The 23602-nt window shown below is 39.8% G+C and overlaps 1 protein-coding gene across 1 annotated transcript in view; it reads left to right on the plus strand.

The window, feature by feature from the left end:
• The window catches only part of LOC109407327 (suppressor of hairless protein), a 51833-nt gene that overhangs the window by 14838 nt on the left and 13393 nt on the right, over window positions 1–23602 (plus strand). Inside the window, exons 3-4 of the mRNA XM_019680320.3 lie at window positions 12435–12983; window positions 23047–23589. Of these exons, the coding sequence (XP_019535865.2) occupies window positions 12435–12983; window positions 23047–23589 (1092 nt within the window). The remainder of the gene's footprint in view (window positions 1–12434; window positions 12984–23046; window positions 23590–23602) is intronic.

The following is a 23602-nucleotide window of genomic DNA, read 5'->3' on the forward strand; positions in this document are numbered from 1 at the left end:
ATTAACTTTTTGTTCAGTATGCACTGTCTCAACGTTATATCCATTTTCGAATCAGTGTCGCGAAATGTTCGATGTGCAATCTCAAATTTGGATATTGAATTTATTTCGAAAAATAAAACATACCATGAACTTGAACTACATGCAGTAAACGAATCATTTATAGTTTTGTAATATTTTATAATATCGAATGAATGTGAAAACATCGATTCAAAGCATTTGATTAAATCGGTGAATCGGTTCTGCTGATCGGATTCGAATCTATTCACAAAAATCGATGTCTCAACCAGATTTGCCCAATGCTAGTTGGTGTTCCACATGGAGAACCAATAGGGTAGCGAACCATTTGGGCAGCGGCCGGTGTTTTGGGCACTCTTCGCTATAACTCAGTCAATTCTAAACCAATTGACTTGAAATTTTGTACACTGTTAGATACTATACGTATCTCATCGCGTTCCAACAATTGTGCCAATTGGTTCAGAATTGGCTGAGTTATAGCAGAAAAATGACCAAAATAGGAACCCTGCCGAAATGGTTCCACTTCCCTACTTTTGAAAATGATCACAATTGAAATTGCTCATTCAAAAATCGTACATGCTGAAGTTAAGTTGGCCTGGGTTGACGATGGCACAAATATCTCAAATGGAGGATAACGTGCCGCTGGAGCCAGCTTTCTGATAAGTTGACCTTACTCAGACGTACAATAAAATTGAAACATTCTTCAATTTTGTAATAGAATATTGAAGAGTTGAAAGTGAGTCCCAGTTACATCCTGAAGAAAGTCTTCACTTCAGTCTAGCCAAATAAATGTTTCGCACAGTTACAGCGACGATATCTATTGCATAAATGATGCGAACCTTCTTTTTCTCTTGACCAAAATTCACCTTTCGATCAGCTACCGGCTGTGCGTTCTCACACTATACCGAAATATTTTCCCCATAAAATGCGCGCTGAGACGATAAAAGTTCCGCACATAAATCGAATTTAAGTAGTTTATTGCTCTATCCAACCCGGACGAATGGGGACGGACGACCGGTGGCGGAAAGCCGGTTGTCGTTCAGTTTAGTGCTGGGATCCACTCGGTCTCCATCAGTCTACACCCCAGCACGCCGCTAGGAGGTTATCGTGGTGGTAGTGGTGCTGGTCAGTACTGAAGAGGCTCCGACCAGACATCAGAAAGCCGCAACAAAAGCGCGACACCAACAGCAAACAACAGCCAGCACCAAACGATCAAACATCACCCAGCCAGCTCCAGTCGAAGTCCGCGCGGCGCGGCCAACAGTGAAGAGAGCAACGATGACGACAACAACGACGACAACGAGAAGAATCGACCGTGAGAAAATTCCTCCAAACTAATCAAGAGCGAAAGAGATGGATGGATGGGTGGATGGATGAGACTCGGTTGGGTTGATGGCTGGGAACCAATCTCTCTGGTGGTGGCCGCCGCCCGCTACCGCCGCTGCTGCCGATGCCGATGTGTACATACATGTATCACGTATAGTATGTGGTGCATCGGGCGGAGTGTGATTAAACCAAATTCAATCATTTCCCTCGTCTTTTCCGTCCCAGCCAGCCGTGGATTCACATGATGCTGCACGATTTGTGTGTATGTCTGGTATTTGGCTTCTGCTGTAACAAAACCCCTGCGATGCTGTTCATCACGCGCACTTGAGCTTCCTGCTTTCGAGTCATGCTCCATGAAGTTCAGTCATCTGTTTTGATGAATAATAGACAACAGTAGCTGGTAGAGTGCAATCAAAATTGGTTGGACAGTAAAAAGCTGGTGTATCCGCTAGATATGTAGATCAATCCTTTTATGAATTTACTTCCGGACACAATATGATAGACATTGCCAAGAAAAGTTCGAACAGGTTATGACCCGGAGATCGAAAAAAATTACTTAAGAAAAAAAAAACTATTCTTATGCATTGATTGCCCATATATGTACAACTGTGAATGCGTGGGTATTCAGCATGGCCAAGCAGAGGGTGACGGGTTCACAGGAACTTTTCGTAATGGAAATTCCCTTGCCTTTTTTTGGCATTTTCGTGCCTTCCATACAATATACATATGCAAAATATTCATTGGCAGAGGAAGCTCTCAGTTAATAACATATTTGCCAGAGCAGGTTTTTTTAGTTGCTACTCTATAAATGACAGAATATGGGAATGTTAATGGCATCTAAATACAGGTATCAGATATCAGTATGTCGGCTCCAGAGGCACGTTCTCTTCCATTTGGGAAATTTGTGCCATCGCCATGAACACGGGCCTGTTCGTTCATCCTTTACCTGACTGCGAAGGGAAGGAAAAAGGATAGGACAGGGGAAAGAACAGGTAAGGGAATAGGATCGACATCCACGCAAAAGCGTACCACAATGGGTTCACATAGCGTCCTGAAAAGGACACTGTAATAACGCATAAGCGTACCACAATGGGTTCAAAAGAGCCTATACCTAGCTATTTACCACAGCGGGTCAAGAACAACAGAACGTCCTGAAGATTCAGGTTTCTGAAGTCAGTTTCACTTAATAAGTGTTTTCCGAGTACTCGGAAACGCAGTTGCGCGAAAACTGGACAGTTACATATTAAATGCTACGAAGTTCCATAATCGGATTCACAGCTATCACAGGCAAACGAATCAGCTTGCTGAATATTTGCATGTGATAGCTGAGTCGGCAGTGGCCAGTCAATAATGCTTTGACCAGAATGTTGCAATTCTGCTTTAACAGATTTGTTAGATACTTTGCCACCCCTAGAGATGGCTCAGTACAATACAATGTTTGACGACATGACTCTAAACTATTCCAGTATTGTTTGTACTGAGTGGCAGCCCAGGTGTCAATCTGAAGCTTTACCCAACACTTGGGTATCGGAATAGCTGGCTCAGGGCCAATAAAGTCATGTGATGCTCCAGTGCGAGCTAACTCATTAGCCAATTCATTTCCAGCGATGGAAGAATGGCCAGATACCCATACAAGGTGAACAGTGTTGCTGAATTCAGCACCTCGATTTGAGTTCGACAAGCGATATCTATCTTCGACCTAGAGTTGGCCGAAGCAAATGCTCCAATAGTAGCCTGGCTATCTGAACAGAAGTATACTACTTTGCCCATTACGTGCTGCTGAAGTGGTGATTGCACTCCGTACATAAGAGCAAAGATTTCGGCCTGAAAAACGGTGCAGTGTCTACCAAGTGAGTAAGACTGATGCAGCCTTAGCTCACGAGAATAAACACCAGCACCTGCTCGACCTTCGAGAAGGGAGCCATCAGAGTAACATACAATGCCGTTTGAAATACTTCTCTCCAGATAACCAGATGTCCACTCTTCCCGAGAAGGGGATTTCGTGGAAAATGTCCTATATGGAAAATTACAAGCAATTGCAAGATCACTTGGCGCAAGGACAACTTTGTCCCAATTCACCAAAAGAGGAAACAACGAGGTGTGTGTTGAACTGTGGTTCACAGGAGTTTCCTCTAGTAAACCGAGTACCCATAGACGGTAAGTGCAAGAAAGTGCTTCTTGTTTGAGATGAATGTGCAGTGAGGAAACGTCAAAGAGAGCTTCGAGCGCTGCCGTGGGAGTTGAAGCGAACGCTCCAGACATAGCCATTAAGCAAATCTTTTGGAGATGGCCTAATTTTGATTGGGCCGTTCTCACTACGCTCTTTTGCCACACAAGCCATTAGATATACTTGGGTTTTAGACCCCAAGTTGTAACAAAGATTCGCCGGCATTGCCCGAAGGCCATACAAGCTTTCTTGATTCTGAACTCAACATGAGGTGTCCAGCAAAGCTTGGAATCAAGAATGACTCCAACGTACTTTACCTGTTCAGTCACATTGATTCCAGAATCAAAAAGACGTAAAAGTCGAACATCATTACGGTTTCGCTTTTCCGTGAAAAGAACAAAAGATGTTTTACTCGGATTTACCGAAAGGCCATATTGGCGACACCAACCCTCAACTACCTGAAGAGCGTTTTGCATCAGGTCGAAAAGGGTACTGATACACATACCGACTAACAATGTTAGGTCGTCGTTGGCAAAACCATAAGTAGGAAAACCGCTATTATTGAGTTGCCTCAATAGCGCGTATCTGCTACAAGATTCCACAAAAGTGGTGAGAAGACTCCCCCTTGGGGGCATCCACAAACACTCAATTTCCTAATCGCCGCTTGACGCAATGTAGAGAAGAGATGTCGGTTTTGAGCATTTGGTGAATCCAATTGAAATCATAGGTGATATACCATGACCCCGTGCGGCTTCCAATATGGCATCGAAAGGCACGTTGTCAAAGGCACCCTCGATATCTAAGAAAACACCCAAGCAGGACAGCTCTTGAGCGAATGCCTTCTCGATATCGTAAACAACTTTGTGTAAAAAAGTCACAGTTGACTTTCCAGATTGGTAAGCATGTTGGTTCACATGAAGAGGCACATTGGCCAGATGAACATCACGGATGTGATGATCGAAAATGCGTTCTAAGCATATCAGAAGAAAAGAGGTCAATCTGATAGGTCTGAAGCTCTTTGCTTCTTCATACGACGCACGACCCACTTTCGAAATAAACTTTACAGTAATATCCCGCCAGGATTTGGTAATATACCCTGTAGCAAAACTGCAAACAGGTAGTTGTTTCAAAACATGTTTGAAATGATCAAATCCCTTCTGAAACAAAATAGGATAAATCTCATCTGCCCCAGGAGATTTGTAAGGAGCAAAGCTATTTAGTGCCCATTTAATCGATTCTAAACTTATGATACTCCGAGCCGAAGCTAAAGAATCATAGCTACAAGAAAAAACATCATCCGAAGATGTAATATCGACACATCCGGGGAAGTGTATACTGAATAAACATTCCAAAACGTCCTCATCAGAGGAAGTGAAATAATCATTTGGCAAACGAAGTTCGTTCACTTGAAGATCTTTAGATTTTGCAAGGATTTTGTTCATTCGACTGGCTTCACTCAGCCTGGAAACATTTGTTAAAAGGTTTATCCGGCCGGATCGTACAGCAGACCGAAGAGCTTAGCCTTGCGAGCCAACCTGAAAGCCTCCGATCCAGCAGAACGTCGTGTGTTCCTACTCTTTCTACATTGTTTCCTGAGCCAGATCAGAGTTCCACCAAGGGGTTCCTGGATCTTCACAGACCTCAGAGGGCAAGCTTCCTCAAAAGCTTCCATGATGAAGGCCGTTGTAGTATCAACGGCATCATCTAAATCACTTGGAGTGTCAATGGATGGTGAGTATCCATGAAATTTGTCTGCAACCAAATCGGGAAAGAGATCCCAGTTGGTTGACTCGGGTTGACGATGGTGCTGAACCGCGCTACGACGTAAGCTAAAGATAATAAGATAATATGCGTTGGTTTTTTGATCTATTTATTGCTTGAATATTACACCGCAAGTTGCTTCGTTAGAGATGCTATGGGTTCGGCATGTGCTGATAATTATATCGAGTATACGAAGCTAACCAAAACCATGGAATTTTTTTGCCAGAGCATATTTTTTTCCATTGTTTTTTTGGCTGCTATTCTATAAATGAAAGGACATGCGAATAGTAATGGCATCTAAATACAGCCGGGGCACGTGAATTAGAAAGTGTTGTGGGTTTACTTACTTAGCAGTTTTATAGCAATAAAGTAGCAGTTATGCTGCTTGTTGACCAAAACATACCGTGCATCTGAAATGCTACATATCTGCTGTCAAATTTTAAGTAGCTTTTTTTTTTTTTTTCCTCCCCTGTTTGGGAAATTAAGCCACTGCGTCCAATAGGCTGAACTTTTGTGGCATGTCCCGTTTTGATATTCGCATCTAGCCAGCTAATTACCATGTGTCAAGTAATCAGCTACTGCCACGACGCGTCGTCTCCCAGTCAGGTGCAATGGAATTGATAAACTCCAAGACCTTCCCAGGTTTTGCAGACCAGATCTCACTGGGTTGCAAGAAACCACTATTTAGAAATCTTTGCCTGCGCGTGTATAAAGCACCACAACTGCAAAGCAGATGTTCCGAGGTTTCACGTTCCGTATTACAGAAACGACAGATATCACTCTGAATATGGCCAATATTTTTCAAGTGATACCTGCTCGGGCAGTGTCCAGTTACTAGGCCAGTGTATATACATAGAGCTCTCTTGTTGAGCTCTAAGAGCTTTTTGGTTTTATAAGCATTTGGTGTTATAAATCGTTTTTACTGATTGCAATTTCTGACGTCCATCCAATTGGATATCACCCTCTGCTCAGCCCAGCGTTTCAGGTCCATTTTAATTGTACAGTTTGAAATACCACAGAATGGTTCTGGGCCAGCAAACTGTAAATTGGAACCACTTTTAGCAAGCTCGTCTGCCATTTCATTCCCTTCAATGCCACAGTGACCTGGAACCCAGTATAAGTTTACTGAATTCCCTTGGCACAGCCTGCGCAGTGAAAGAATGCATTCCCAGACAAGCTTTGAAGTACATTTGTAAGCGCACAATGCTTTTAGTGGAGCTTGACTATCTGAGAAAATACAAATATTTGCATATCTGTATTTTCTCTCAAGGCAGATACTTGCGCATTTCAAAATAGTAAGAATCTCTGCTTGAAACACCGTAGGATAGTGTCCCATCGCCACTGAAATTTGTATTCCAGGGCCGTAGATTCCTGCTCCCGTTTTTATTCCAACTTTTGAGCCATCTGTATAGAATTTGATTGACCCTTGACGAACAGTGGGACCTCCGACTTCCCAATCTGCACGAGTTGTTTCGTGCAACTTGTAAGGAACATCATGGTTCTCCACAGGTTTCATCCAGTCTTTAATCATTTTCATTACTGGCCTATTTTGGAAGTATTGTGAAATGCTCAGGTGACCTACAAGATCACCTGGCATAAACTTTTCAACCCGTTCAAATCTCAGCAATTCCTTCTCTGCTTCTAATTGCACGTACTCGTGCAAAGGTAGCAGATTGAGAATCGCATCTAAAGCTTTTGATGGTGTGCTTCGCATCGCTCCTGTAACAGCAATGGACGCAAGACGTTGAATTTTCGCAAGCTTTGATTGCGTGGTAGCCTCTTTTGTTTTTGGCCACCAGACAAACGAAGCATACGTCACTTTTGGGCGGATTATGGCAGTATAAATCCACATTGTCATTTTTGGTTTCAAGCCCCACTTCCTGCCAATAGTTTTGGAGCATAACCAGAACGCACTTGTTGCCTTACCGATCACGGACTCAATTTGAGCATTCCAGTTCAGTTTAGCATCCAGTATCAAGCCTAAGTATTTGACTCGATCACTAGGATGAATTTGTATCCCTCCAAGCCGAAAAGCTTTTAGGTTGATCTTCCTTCTCCTAGTGAAAGGGACAATTACGACTTTTGACGGGTTGATGCTAAGGCCCTCCTTAATACACCATGAATGTGTATAGTTTAGAGCCCTTTGCATTCTCTCCGTAACAGTTTCGTCATACTTTCCTCTCACTATTATGACTATATCGTCTGCAAAGCCCACAACTTCGAAACCTTTTTCCTTCAAGCTTCTTAGAAGATCGTCTACAACCAAGGACCACAATAGTGGTGAGAGGACTCCTCCTTGAGGGCAACCTTTCGTTGCCCTTACTGTTATAGAAGAACTTCCCAGCTCAGAGGTGATTTCTCTTTTTGCAAGCACAGTATAAACCCAATGTATGATACATTGGTCGAAGTTTTTGTTCTCCATGGCACGCTTCATAGATGAATAGGAGGCATTATCAAATGCTCCTTCTATGTCTAAAAAGGCACATTGAGCTATTTCTTTTGCTGAAAACGTTTTTTCCACCTTTGTTACTAGCGAATGAAGTGCCGTAACCGCAGACTTCCCAGATTGATAAGCAAACTGGAAGTCAGATAGGGGATGTTCTTTTATGTAAGAAGAATTGATAAAATCCTTCAAAACCTTTTCCATAGTCTTCAACAAAACTGAAGAAAGACTAATTGGCCTGTATGCTTTGGGATGCGTCTTGTCTCGCTTCCCCTTTTTTGGTATAAAGATAACTTTTACAAGTCTCCATTTTGATGGAACGTAATTCAATCTTAAAATAGCCTTGAACATCTCAATTAGTGGTGGAACCAACACCGCTTCTCCATTTTGAATCAGTGCTGGAAATATTCCATCAACTCCTGCAGATTTAAAAGGCTGGTCTTCGTGAAGATTTCATCAGCTAAATCTGAGGCGGTGTTTATTGTACTAGTTGACTCCGATGAGTTTATACTAGGACATCCTTCACCTTCCTCAGATATAGTATCATTGGAATCCACACTTAGAACCGAACCTGGAAAATGGGTTTCCATCATTAAATCCAAAGTTTCACGAGGAGTTTTGGTAAAAGCTCCATCGTCGCGCTTCAGATTTCCCAATTCATTTGAATGATCCTTTGCAAGCGTTTTCTGTAGTCTTGCAACTACAGGAGTGCTGTTTATGTTTTCACATGTCAGCATCCAAGATTTTCTTTTCGTTTTTCGTATTTCGTTGTTGTAATCAGTCAGGGCTTTCCTGTACTGAGTCCAATCTCCCGTTTGTTTCGCTCTATTGAACATTTTGCGAGAAAATTTTCTAAGGCGATCCAGTTTTAAGTTCCACCATGGCACGTCTCTAGTAGAAGACGATTGTATGGTGGGACAACTTCTGTTAAAGGAATTGATGATACTTTCATTTACCCTTTGAGAAAATGATTCTAACTTTTGGGTTGAATCAATAGTTTCTCCCATTGTAAATGGATGCGTATTCAACAATTCTACATATTGATCCCAGTTTGTCCTCCTGGGATTTCTAAATGCGGTTCTAGAATAATCTCCACGACTCCAATTGAAGATTATGTGTTTATGATCAGATACAGAAATCTCATCTGACACGTGCCAGTTTGTGATCTTGTCAAAGATTGCAGCATTGCACAGTGTTAGATCCAAGACCTCTTGTCTGATTACATTTGAGAAAGTAGGTTTATCACCATTATTGCAAATGTCTATATTGTTCGAGGACATATACTCTAATAGTGACTCACCTCGACTGTTAATATCCGTACTACCCCAAACCGTGTGATGTGCATTGGCGTCACAGCCAATGATAAACGATTTGTTGTTTTCTTTACAGAATTGGACAAATGATGCGATCTCAGGAGGAGGTGCCTCAGGAACATCACCAGGAAAGTAAGCAGAAGCCACAGCGATCTCAGTTTTACCCCTAGTGGTTGGTACCTCTACCATGATCGCAACAATGTCCTTTCTGATAAACTCTGTAATAGGATAGCATTTTAACGTTTTGCGTACTAAGACAGCGGTTCTGGGTGAATCTTGTTGCTCATAATAAAATATTTTACTATTTTGTGTCAGAACTCCAAGAATCTTTCGTTTATTGGACCATGGCTCTTGAATAAGCGCCACTTCCAGTCCTTCTTTTTTAAACCTTCGACTCAACACAGCAGAAGCACCTTTTGCGTGATGAAGGTTTACCTGTACGAACTTAATTCCTGTCATAAAAAAAAAATCATTTACCCACTTTTATTAAGCCTCGGAATTGAGACGTAAGAAAAGTGGCCGATTATCCCGGAGACAAATAAGGTCCACTGCGTCATTGCTCCGTTTAACACAGTAAGGGCAACATACTGTGGAGGGTGCCCTGGTACTCCACAGGCTCCGTTCACGGCTAAGTTTTTATAAGACCCCCCTAACCATTCATTCCTAGGCACGGTACGCTTAACACCATGAATTAGGGGTCGCTTGTTTGGTGGACTTTTACCACCGGATTAGGCAATCCGTAGTGATATTCTTAGCCAGTTGAGGGAACTGCTACTGCCACTACACGGCTATCTAGGCTGATCGGGAATAGAAAAAGTAGCATTTCAATTGCTAATTTAGGACAGTTTAGCCGTTAAACTGCTATGATACGGTAGTAAACAGGTCGAATGCAGAAGTAAAACAGAAATACGGCTTACTCAAATGCTTATTGGTTACCTGGTTATAGATCTTAGAAATGTTACAAAAATCATCCTAAATATTTGGCCTCCACATTTTCAAGTAGTACGTACAAATATATTAAAAAGTGGTGCATCGAGAGAAGTTACTCCTATATTATTTATACAGTTGTAGTTACAATTTACGTAGGCCTGAAGGTTCATTTGAATCTTTGAAGGGGGGCTTTCATCAACCATGTAGACCGAATTTTGGTCTCGTAGTAATTTGTTCATACAAAAAATCTATGTTTTATGAAGCGTAGACTTTAACCAGGTCTCCCTCGCCCCAACAACCGCAATACCTTCAAATGAGCCCAGAACAGATCATCATCAAACGATCATCAACGAGATATTTTATAAGCCAGTCATAAACACCCCACGATTCCCGCGGCCTCCATTTCTCTTTGCTTGTTGCTTTTCCGCGTTTTCATCTCCGTGCCGTGTTGATCATGCCTTGGTTAGCTACCCTTTGCATTCATAGTGCTAGATTGGTTTTCCCACGAATCTTCTATCCACCACCGAAGCAAGCAATCAAAAATTAAGAAAAATGATCAAATAATTGAAAAATTGCTTCCATCGAGATGGTTCAGGTTGGATGTGTCTTTGCCGTGTTTTTTTTATTTCGGTAGATACCGCACTTTGGTAAATCTATCCGCCTTCGGGAGACATATTAACGTCCCGTTCCCTTTTTACAGCGTCATTTTCTAGGAGATTTAGCAGCAAAATTGTTCCTATCCACCATTCGGCGAATGATAATTGGACGACCGAAATAATGCGCGCGAAATTGGGAATCCGGGAACCGCGCCCGGGACATGTGGGCCACCCGGTAGATGGAACTGGAAATTATACCCACTGAGCTGGGGCATCACTAATCTCATTAGGGATCGCATTGTAGGGGCTCCATGGCGTGGCTTGGGGATGAGCATTTGGTGCGTACAACACGCAAGACTTGCTGTGGTTGATTGAATCACTGCTGCGTTAAAATTTACAATGATCCCATAGTTAGTTTTCAGTGGTATGTGTGAGGAGGCCACGACACAGAGGAAACAGTGCTAGATTGGGTTGATTGAATTAAATTATTACAGGCAACGGCAGACAGATGGGCATTCGAAGGTGCTTTGTTTTCATATTGCTGGAGTGCATCCAGTTTGAAAGTCTACGTTATTTTTAATAGAAACACCATTCATTGTGTTTTTTATAACTGGCTCAAATGAAAGTCAAGTCACAGTGATATGAATATTGTAATACAGTACCAAATAAACTCATACGAAGTTGAAACGCAAATGCTTTCAAATTCTTCTTAGAAGGTATTATTCGGCAAAAGCTGATTGCGCTTATTGCGAAGAATGAATATATGCAGGGATAGGGTGCGACTCAAAACTCATTGCGTGCCGCACACTCTGCTACGAGACAGCACAACAAACTAAAAGGAGACGAGTACGCGCAATCGGTTGTGTGTTGCTCGCTTACTTTGCCGCGCGCTGGAGCTCTCACGCTCTGTCGTATGCACCCTCTCGGTGCTTGTCTCCGTACTTTGCACTTGGCTTGATACTACGCATGATTGGAAAAATTTCGAATCAAACGACCCATCACTTGTTAACCCTTGACAAGCTTAACAACTTTGCCGAAAACACAAACACTTCAATTAATATATTAATTGATTTTTTTCTGTTTGGAGACAAGCGCAGTCCCAAGCACCGTGCATTACTCCCTACGCCGTTGAGCTAGTGCTGCGATTGTCTCTCGCACAATTACGAAAGCTCTCACTCATACGTCTCTTGTCTCTCGGCAAAACGGGAGACGAGCACTTGCGATTGTGTGAAGCACACGCTTTTTTCGCACCGCACGGTGCATGCCGCCAATCCCTGAATATATGTTCCATGAAAATGGGCAAGACATTCTATACATAATTGAAAACGTTCCATATTTTATGAAAATGTCCGGTAAAACAAAAATCTCATAAAAAATGAAATTTTGCACCAATAAATAATACTGGAATGTTCCATAATAAATCACAAATGCTTCATAATAAAATGAAAATGCTCCATTAAATATGGAATTGTACCTATAATAAGTTGAATATTGCTCCATAGAAAAATCAAAATGCACAATAAAAAAAATAAAATTGCATCATAGAAAATAGATAAAATTTATTGAGAATATTATGCTCCATAACTATTATCAAACTGCATCACATAAAATATGAATTGCTTTATAAAAAAAAAATCCATTTCTATAATCTTTTGCTGCACAAGTATTGCAATGCCAAGCAATTTAAAAAAAAATCGAATTCAAATTATGACAACATTCTAATCTATGGATTCATGCCGCTGTCCGTTGACTTTGACCATAACCCCCTCTTCCTAAGAATCTACGTAGTTTATGGACGAGCCTATTTATTCATACGGCTAATTGGCCCTTTCAGTAAAACTATTGTATTAACTCGACTCCACTTTCATTTCCCCTCCTTCCAGGTCGCCCAAAAATCCTACGGCAACGAAAAACGGTTCTTCTGCCCACCGCCCTGTATATACCTGTTCGGCGAAGGCTGGCGGTTACGCAAGGAGCAGATGCTGCGCCGCGGCGAAAGTGAACAATCTACCCAACTATGTGCCTTCATCGGTATCGGAAGTTCCGATCAGGACATGCAACCGCTCGATCTGAACAACTCGAAACAGTACTGTGCCGCCAAAACGCTATTCATTTCCGACTCGGACAAACGAAAACACTTTATGCTCTCGGTGAAAATGTTCTACGGTAGTGGGCACGATATCGGGGTGTTTCAGTCGAAGCGGATCAAAGTGATATCGAAACCGTCGAAGAAGAAACAATCGCTCAAAAATGCTGATTTGTGTATAGCCAGTGGTACAAAAGTGGCACTGTTCAATCGGTTGCGGTCACAAACGGTCTCGACGAGGTACTTGCACGTGGAGGATGGTCACTTTCACGCCAGCTCGACACAGTGGGGTGCGTTTACGATACACCTGCTCGACGACAACGAGAGCGAGTCGGAGGAGTTTCAGGTGGGTAGTTTATGAAATTTTGGGGATTTTTATTTTTATCGATGGGAAGAATCGACTGTATTCTGTGCAACTCCGATTTGCCGAGTTGTTATCTAACCCGACGTTTCGACGCTTTGAATGGTGTCTTCTTCAGGGGAAAGATACGTTTTTCGTTATTTTGTTCTATGTGATTTTGTCTAGTTTTTGTAACATTGCGTCGACGCCAAAAAATAACAATGTATGTCGAGGTTCTAAGGGGCCATCCATAAACCACGTGGTCATGTAGGGGGGAGGGGGAGAGGGGGTTCGGGCAAAGATCACGGTCCATACAAATTATAAACATGTACAGGGGATGGCCAAAATGTTTGGGATAGGCAACTTTTTTTCTCCCACAAAAAAAAATCTACATGCTGGAACTTTTCATAGAGGGCATCAAAAAATCTCAAATTTTGACTGTTTGTCAACCTATTATATATGCATCATTGGTAAAAATTTGGGCTCGATTGATTAATTTTTCGCAAAGTTAGAACCATTCGGGTATCTCGGAAACCAGTGAACCGAATTGAATGAATTTTTTAACGTTTAGCAACAATATATTGATACTTAATACGACGTTATAAAATGTAATATTTTCTTACGGCGAATAAAGTTATACCGGGTTGAAATTTTTACCCATATAGAGGAAAATAAGTCAAATTTACAAAGCCACACCAAAATTACTAAATGTGTTCTTCCTTCAATCTAAATAGGCTCTAATATATCTGATTGAAGATAACTTGAGAACAGAAGTGGAAAATCTTAGGATATCAACACTAAAATTTATTGACATTGATGTAAAAAAAAATATAATTTTTCGAGAAAAATCCAAAAAGTGTCAATCCATGATCATTTTTTTTTCAACGTTTAAAAATTACCTATGTTTTAATAGTTTGTGAAGCATTTACATATTGGTAGTGTACGTTCAAATTTTCATTCAATTCGGTTCACTGGTTTCCGAGATATGACAGCTCAAAAATGAGTTGTCTGAAAAATAGTGTTTTACCCGAACGGTTCTAAGTTTGCGAAATATTAATCAATCGAGCCCAAATTTGTACCAATGATGCACACATAATAGGTTGACAAACAGTCAAAATTTGAGATTTTTTGATGCGTTCTATGAAAAGTTATAGATTGTTGAACTTTTTTGTGAGAGAAAAAAACGTTGTGTGGTGTAGTTCGGAATCTCCCAAAAAATGACCACGTGGTTTATGGGAAGCCCCTAACGTTAGCACAAATCTCAAGAAATTGAAGGGATATTTTGATTCTTCATGTTACTCTGTATGTAAACTGATTTTAGAAATATTGATTGAATAAAACATCAAATACCAAAAATTAAGGGAATGGGTCCAGTTTCGCCATAATATGATCATTAGTTTACCGACTTAAATAATAAATAATGCAGTGTATCCATTTCCGATCAAAAGGCGCGAATAGAAAATCAGTGATCTCATTGTTCCTTCTGCAGTGTTTTTATTTGTGTCCATAAACTTCTTATTCTCCAACGTTGCAATTCCAAATATTTGTAAATTAATGCCGGTACTGAACTTCCACTGCACTGACTTGTTCATCGTGATACAGCTTCTAATGTGATCTAATTCCATGATATGGTCGAAAACTGGTTGACAAAACTCTTACCTGATTCTTAATTCTGGCTTTTTAGTCTGGGATGTTACACAAATTATGTCACGCAAAAATCGACATTGTTCAACCTCCCCTCCCCCTATGTCGCACTTTTTGTATGGGACCCTACATTTTTTTTGTATGGATCATTAAGTTCTGAAAAACCCCCTCTCCCTCCTGAAAGCGTGATGTAATTTGTTCATGCTTCCGCGGCACCCGTTCCTTCTGAGCGTATGTCCCATTATTCATGTAATCTCTGACCAGTAACAGGTAGAGCAGTCTCCTCTCCATCTGATAACGGGCTATATTTGTATGAATAATTTGAAGTATACCTAGGAGGAACGGAAGAAGCTGAGACGTGCAATGGTTGTTCCGCTCTTTTCAAATGTTGGTCTAATTGTAATTTCTTGCTTCATAATACAGTTCCGTAAATTGATAAGTCTGCAAAAATGCCATGTATTCCAGTTTGTTTCAAAGAACTTCTTCAAACATCCTTTTAAGGACAAGTTTGTAACAATCCCAATATGGCCGCCACAATGGCCAACTTTTGTTCCTACTCACGGTTTAAAGGATTCACAACTCATAAAAATAGTTGTTTATGCAACAAGTTGCAACATGAGAATTTTTCCAGCACAAGTGTTGTACATTTATATACGATGATTGCTGAAAAAATCCTCATTTTGTAACTTGTTGCATACAACATTTTTTGCAACTACTGAAAACTACTGTGAAGTTTGATATTTTATTGCTACATAAGTGCTTTCCACGAGAAAGAGCATGTGGAGCCTATTATCGAAGGGTTATTTGATCAAATGAGCGATTCAGAACGAAGCAATGACTGTCACAAGTTTTCAATCTTCGTCGTCCAAAAGCTTTTTTAGTGATTTGTTGGTTCGATTATGTTCCAACCGCCAAAAGGCCCAAGGGATATGTAACTAAGTACGAAAAACACAATCAGTGGGTGCAACTTAGAAAGGATTTGATTCATGACATACTAGACCAACCATTAGCGGTGCGGTAGGTACAGCTGAATGGGCAAGTGCATCGATTCCTAAACTTGAAACTTATGATCCCTCAGGCAGTAGACACCTCAGTCTTTATAAAACAATCAAACCGCATCTGCAAGTGGTCGGGGTCGCGAAATGTTTGGAAAGCTATCAGCTAATCGACTACAGCTGCTTCTGTTACAATTAAGGTGACTCCCCGTATCACTCCTATTTCAGCACTTCTTTTTCGATTCTTATTTCTAACAATCATCGAGCGCAACAGTAGTGGTATTGCCTTTTTACATTTGTTCTATAAACAAACAAACAAAAATAGCACCTCTTTGTCTCGCTTTCACCAATGTAAACATTTCAAGATTATTAATCATTTAAAAGCAATTCAAGCAGTAGACTACTCTGTTTTGCTAAACAACAATGAAACATGTCTCAATATTACGAAAAACACCGAATTTTATGTGTAATAAGCTAAAAATGATCAAATACTCTTAGTATGTTCTTCCGTTGTTGATGTTTGCAAGCAGCAGCAGTGTTGGCGGACAGTGCGGAGGAGATTCCACAAATAAAAATTATTTGCTTTTATTACTATCATATGTGATTCAAAGTACAACAATAATCATTCGAAGAATAGTTTTTGATTTTACGACGCATAATCGATAAATTTGAGTTGACTATTTCAATGATTTTGATTGGTTTTATTGATGAATTGGCCCGCAAGATCGACATCACTGCGTTCAATGATCGATGATTGTGCGCCGGACGGCACCGTCGCGTTGCGCTGCTGCCGTCGTCGTTGTACTGTGGTGGGTGGTAAACATTGCCATCGAACTCTTGGTGCGATTGAGACAAATTTGAATAATTTTCAAGTTTGAGTGAAAATATTTCTTTGTGGTATAGATAGTTCGAAAGAGAATTTTAATTGGAATAGTGTGTTCTATATTTCTTTTCAAAATATCTGGCGTAAAGTGGAGAATTTTAGGGAAAAGGTAAGCGTCGATTTTCTTACGTAAATGTATTAGTGCAATACTGTGTAAAGTTGAATTTGGATGATGATTCTGAAGAAGCCATTTTGTGATGACACAAGAAAAGGCCTTAAGGACCGTAAACCACGTAGACTTCACAGGGGGAAGAAGGTGTAGCTTAAGTCTACGTCTATACGTCTTTTATGAACGGCTATTTACTGGATAGGCATATCATTATACAACCGAAAGATGTTGCATAATGTACTATACTATAAAACCAAGAAAGTGTTGCATAATGTGCTGGTTGCGTAATGAAATGAGGAAAAGTAGGCCGTTATGGCGCACTATCACGTGGTGTAAAGTAGCCTACTACGATTGAGTAATGCAAAAATTAATTAGGCGCACTGGATTTTCTTATTTTGAGCTTATTACAAGTGAGCAAGAATAAAATAAAAATTACTCGATTGTTAGAAATTTACTTTTTGAGGTTTATGCATTTGAGGTTCTGATGCATTGTTGACCTGGGATTCTAAATCGTTCGTCCTTGAAAATATCCCAACATTTAGAAATATTCTAGGTTTCTATTTGGAATAAATCTATCATGGTATTTGTAGTATTATCCTTTGAGGGATTTTAGACAAACTAAATACTTGGATAAATATATTAAAAAAGGCGGCTTCGGCATTGTTTGTAAATAAAATGTCGAATATAGATGGTTTGAGGGGGGGGGGGGGATGTTTGTAGGAAGATAATTGTTAGGATACTGTTATTTTCCAAGCAAATATAACTAGAATAAAACCGGGAAGAATTTCGTGAGGAGTAATTACTTTATTTTATTTATATGAGGAGTTTTGGTGACATTTCTAAATGTACCAAGCAACACGACTTGCTTCAAACCCAGTAATAGCAACCTTAGTGCAATTTATTCACTGTCCGTATTATAGACGATAGAACACAATTGCTTCTCCTTTGAAACCCAAAAAGCGCAGATTCTGAATCGTTATGCAACTTGAATAAAAAGAAAAAAGATTTTGTCCAGACTCGAACCATGGATACCGGGAGTATTAACTTCTAACCTTACATATTACACCAAATGCTCTATGAGAGAATTGCTGCTCAACACACCATAAAAGCTACTGAAGTTACTAGTTACTTCATTGCAGCTTCTTGTGACAAGTTAGAGAACTGTCAAAATTAAAAGACGCGTAAGTTTTGCGCAACACATTTGGAACATATTCTGAACAAACAAACAAGTTATTGCATGACTGTAACATAGCACATTCAGTGCAAGCTGACTATGTATACCTATGTACTTTCTGCTAGGGGTGGGCACGGGTCCCCCTAATTCAATACATACCAGCCATTACTGGTCGGAATCGATTATCCGGGGGTTCAACTATCCGGGAGTTCGATTACCCGTGATTCGATTATACGACGAAAAAGGCTCGGTTTATTTTTTTATGCTGCTTTGTATTTCATAAACATGCCACTGAACCGTGAAAACTATGCTGCCGTTCTACGCATAATTGTGCCATGTTATATGAGATTCCCATATAACATGGGATAATTGGGTGTAGGAGGCAACTTTAGCATACCTCATGGAATTCTTCAAAGTAACATATAGGGACTCAGATGTTCTTTTGAGATTACTCAAGCCTAAGAAAATTTTGGATGCATAGAAGTCATTGTGAATTACCTCGTTACATAAAAAGTAAAAGTCAGAGTGAGTGACTTCTGAGCAACGAAAACGTTCGCTTCCTTGACTGTTTCTGTAACATATGTGCTGCTTGGGAGGGGTTTCTTCTGGAATTCCTCCAATAAGGTTTACTTGTTCATCTCTAAAAATTCGTTAAGAAGTGTATTTGTGGGGATTTTTTTGGGAATCCTTTTTGGGAATATCATGGCATTCTTTATATGATGTACCATCTTTATGTGATGTACTATAGAAATTCTTCAATGGGTGGCTTCTATAATTACTCCATGAATGTTAAGGTGCCATTAGACTGTTTACTATGATGACAAATATTTGGCCAAACAAGCCCAACAAATGACCAACACAACGTGGATCATGGCCACCTTTGATAAATGTCGGACTACAATGACAAATATAATTGTCTGTCTGAAGGTGTCATTAGATTGCACTAGTTTACAGCATTTTTGAACTCGGTAAGCTGATGATCGTTTTTTGGTGTAGAATCATGCCCTGAGTTCGAAAACGCGAGAAAAAAAAATTACAACAGCGAAATTTTTTTTGACTTTCCACACAAGGTTGATTATTTGAAATCGATTTTTGTTCTATTTTTAAGCAATGTCGCTCACTTCATACATCTCATTCTCCGTAACCAATGCTCCGATAAAGCTGAATTTTTTACTGTAACTCGCCTACATATGGTATGTCAAATAAACGTTGAGAAAATTTTTTTAAATTGTTTTTTTTTTTCATAGAAAAAAATACATTTCTTCATATATTTTTGTAAATTTTGCTAAAATTTAAAGACATCGTCCCCAAAACTCGCCAATATCTTGAATTTCATCAATCTGACGCAAAACCTGCATTCAAATGATCGAATGGTATTATATTCAGTTGTTAATTTATGGAAAAAGATTTAAAATTAGTTGAACAAAACGCAAGATATTTGGATTTCATTAAATTCCATATTTTGAAAAGTGGTAAAACTCGAAATTGAGCTAAAACTCAAAAACTGTTCTACTTAAAATTTTTTGAAGCACGGTTTCGAAATCAGCGCTAAGTTATGCCTCAAAAATTTTGGTCATTGATAGAAGTTCACGACTTTCGTTTTATTTTGTAAACTAGTGTTGTTTGTCATAACGACAAATATTTGTCATTGTAGTCCGACATTCATCCGAGGTTGCCATGATTCACGTTGTGTTGGTCGTTTGTTGTGCATGTTTGGCCAAACATTTTTCTTGTCTCATGGGATCTTAATGCGCTCTTTCCGGAATGGAATTTCCGTAAATAATTAACCAAGGTCAGAGTGTAAAAAATCGAACATTGAAAATGAAGATTGACATTCACATTTTTTCATTCGTGTTTAATTGCATTCATTGTCAGCTGAATGCCTTCCTTTTTTCATTAAATTCTCTGTCACGAATATTTTTTCGCACGTGGTAAAATGTCCAATTCCTGTTAACAGACGCATAATCCGTCTTAATGGACAAATAGAGCACATAATTTGTATTCTAATTAACTACTATACACAAGTTTTGAGGTGATTGGAAGTATAATCGGGAGTTACGATCTAGTTATATTCCTCAGTAAAAATTGTCAGTGACAGAAAAATGAATGAATAAGTGAGAAAATTCATTCACCAAAATGAATTTTATTTTGATCCCTCAGTTGAGAATTTTCACAATTCACGTTGAATTTCATTCATTAAAAATGAAGATTTTAAACTCTGACCCAGGCATGGGAATAAGACTTTTTTCTGTTTACCGTTCATCGATACTGGCAGTAAAATAAAAACAAAACAACGGCAGCACCAATACCATCAGACGCTGCGCCGACGGCAGTCGAGCAGACGCTTGACGGTTTTCGCTTCCCCACGAAAATTTTTATGAGCAGTCATGCTGAGGCGGGTGATTGCGAAAAATGTCAAATATTTTCAACTGCTAATAACTCACTTGTTTTAATAAATAACTTAATTCGATTTGCACAAATAGCTAGAGCACACTCTTAGCCTTGTGATGCATGTAAAGAAGTTTGTCTAGAAGCGGTTTGGAACGCAGAAAAATGCGAAAATGGGAAAGACAGAAATTTCTGTCGTCGTTGTGCTCGAGTACTGGCGCTCTCGCACTTGGAAACCGTTTCGAGGAAGAAGGCTGCAGGAAAAAAAATGTTATGACATTTATTTTTCGAACAGTTTGAGTTTGGCTGGGCCTGTGATGTTCATTTGGAAAAAATGTCAAATGTACAACCGGTAACCGTTTTTTCCAGTACATTTCTCATCCCTGCTCTGACCAAGGTTTCCTCCGCAAAATTCCATGGAGATTCAGAAGTTTCTTCATTGATTGGAATTCCTTATGAAATTCGATTTGCCCCAAGAGATACTCTTGAAGTTTCTCAGGCAGTTTCTTTGTAGATTTATCCAGCTGTTCTTTCTAAAATTCCTCCAAGAATTTTTCCGGGATTTCTTTACATGTTCCTATGGGAGCTTTTACAAAGTGTTTTGCAATTTCTCCAGAAACGCTGTTCTCCATGAGTTTCGTCTGGAGTTTCCTCTGGACATCTTCATGAGGATCGACCAACAGTTTTTCTGGGTTTAAATGATCAGTTTCTTCTTGAATTCTTTGATCAGTTCTTTCAGACATTCTTTAAGGAAATTCTTCTTAAATTCGTTAAAGAGTTTCTTCAGGAGTACCTTCTGTGATTCCCTACTAGAAATTAATTTAGGGATTTTTGTCGAAGATTCCTCTCAAGTGTTCCTTCTGGAGTTTATCCATGACATCGTTCTTGCTTTCAAAAGCTGTTGTTGGATTTGCACCAGAATTGATTTCTCCTGAAGGTGTTCCTAGATAAATCCTTTGATGGGAGTTATAAAGAAATCAGGAAAAATTTCCGAAGGAATCATTGGAGGAATTATCAGAACGACTTCTTGGGGGAAGCTCAGAGGTAACTCTTATTGTGCCGTTTTCGTAATTCTCAATCATAGAGCATAAAAATCTGTGAATATGGCATCTCTGTTCACTCTTCAACACTTACATTATCATTGAGGTAGAATAGATTTCCTGAAAAACGAAATGTCGAATTTCTTGAAACATAATATAGAGAAAAACCTAATTTATGTTGCAAATTTTCATTAGCATTAAGCAAGTCGCACAAATTCGTAGCTGGTTCAGTCTTGGACACGTAAAAAAGTACATAGAGGACATTTACATCCTTTCAGGCCTAGATGTCACAGGAATTTGGTTTTTGTTAGTGGAAGGGTAAAGTGCAAAAAATACGTTTGATCAACATTTAGCTGCACAAAATATAGTTGGTTGTGTTAAATCAGCTTCCTAGTCCCTTTCTTATCTTGATCCTTGCTAGGGATGATACATTACAAATCTAGCAAACTTCTGTTCCAAATCACAACAAATTATCATGGATTTATTGCGGAAACTTGGATGAATTTTCTTTCGATTTCGTGGAAGCGTTTTTTGCTAATAATTTTGTAGAGCTGGTCTAAACTTTGATCGATTTTTTTTTTGGGAAACTACACTGTTCCGATTCGCACAACATCGAAAAAAATAAAAAAAAAAAATCGGATGCGACAAGAAATTGATACACTTTTTTCATAAAGAACACATTTTTTTAATCCGAATTACACCATTAGTTTGTTAAGAGCCCGTATAGCCACAGCTGTAAAGGCGTGGGTTTTTAGGCGTGACATTTAATAACTGTGGAAGTCGGAGATGAACCAGCCTAGGGCTGAAAATCTCTTTAATAAAGACAAAAAAAAAACTGTGAAAGTGTGCATAGAATACTAAACTGAGTAGCCGGTTTTGTCTAATTGAGTCGTAATGCCAATAACAAAAGAAGATGAACCATAGAGTTCAATAAAAAGCACCTTTTGGAAAACATTCAAGTTTTTATAGATGTTCGGTGAAATGCTCTCTATTAAAACCGCTAAAGAATTGAAGTTTTGCAGTTATATTTAAACAAGGACCGTCCATACGTAGAGGGAGTGGGAGAGGAATGGTTCTGGATAAACTATTTACAAATTTTCATTTTTTTTTGTAAAAAGTCTGAGATGAGCTATATTTAGTCTAAATGGTTTATGAACGGTTCTCAAGTGGATTTATGAGTAGGTATTATCTTTTGGAGTTTAGTCAAAGAATCCAAAAAAACTGAAAATCAGATTTCGTAACTTTTAATTCCGCCCTATGTTGCTTATCCTTTGACAGATACGCGTATTTCGACTACCACTTGTAATCTTCCTCAGTGTCAGTTATCCACTGAAGAGGGTATTCTGCTTAGAGGGTTCGAAAAGTCGGTACAAGATGAAAATCAGAGTTTTTCATTTTCGTAAGCAAATTCATACGCTCAAACACACGTTTCTCCAGTATTCTGCCATTTCTGTGGGATTGCTTTTAGAATTTACTTCAGAAGAACCCCCAAAAAATACCTCCAAGTATGCTAGCAGGATCTGTTTATTCATATAAAATGGTAAGAGTTTCATTAAGGGTGCTTGTAGGCCCTTTTTAAGTATTGTTTCAAGAATAACTCCGTTCATTTATCTGGAATTCCTCTAATTTAAGGAATTCCTTCTGCAATTTCTCTGAAATTAGCTTACTTGTAGGCATCTTTTCATACCATTATTAAGCTTAAAAGCTAACTATTATGCCATGTTTTTGTTTTCAATACAACTAATTTGGGTTGCATACTACATAATGAATGTTATATAACTATTAGTAATATGTATTCATCAACTTTCCGTCACTTTCTCCAACCGTCTATTGCAGGTTCGCGACGGGTATGTGCACTATGGTGCGACGGTTAAGCTAGTCTGCTCCGTGACAGGGATGGCCCTGCCCCGGTTAGTGATCCGGAAGGTGGACAAACAGATGGCCCTGCTCGAAGCGGACGATCCCGTATCTCAGCTACACAAATGTGCATTCCATATGAAAGACACCGAACGGATGTACCTGTGCCTGTCGCAGGAGAAAATCATCCAGTTCCAGGCGACGCCCTGTCCGAAGGAACCCAACAAGGAGATGATCAACGACGGTGCCTGTTGGACGATCATCTCCACCGATAAGGCTGAGTACCAGTTCTACGAGGGGATGGGACCGGTGCGGACACCGGTCACCCCAGTGCCAATAGTCAATTCGCTACACCTGAACGGCGGTGCCGATGTGGCGATGCTCGAGATTACCGGTGACAACTTTACGCCGTCGCTGCAGGCGTGGTTCGGCGACGTGGAAGCGGAAACCATGTACCGATGTGCGGAATCATTACTCTGTGTGGTACCGGACATCTCACAGTTTCGAGGGGAGTGGTCATGGGTAAGTGTTCTTT

This window comes from Aedes albopictus, chromosome 2 (genome assembly GCF_035046485.1).
Source record: "Aedes albopictus strain Foshan chromosome 2, AalbF5, whole genome shotgun sequence".
Taxonomy (NCBI): Eukaryota; Metazoa; Arthropoda; class Insecta; order Diptera; family Culicidae; genus Aedes; species Aedes albopictus.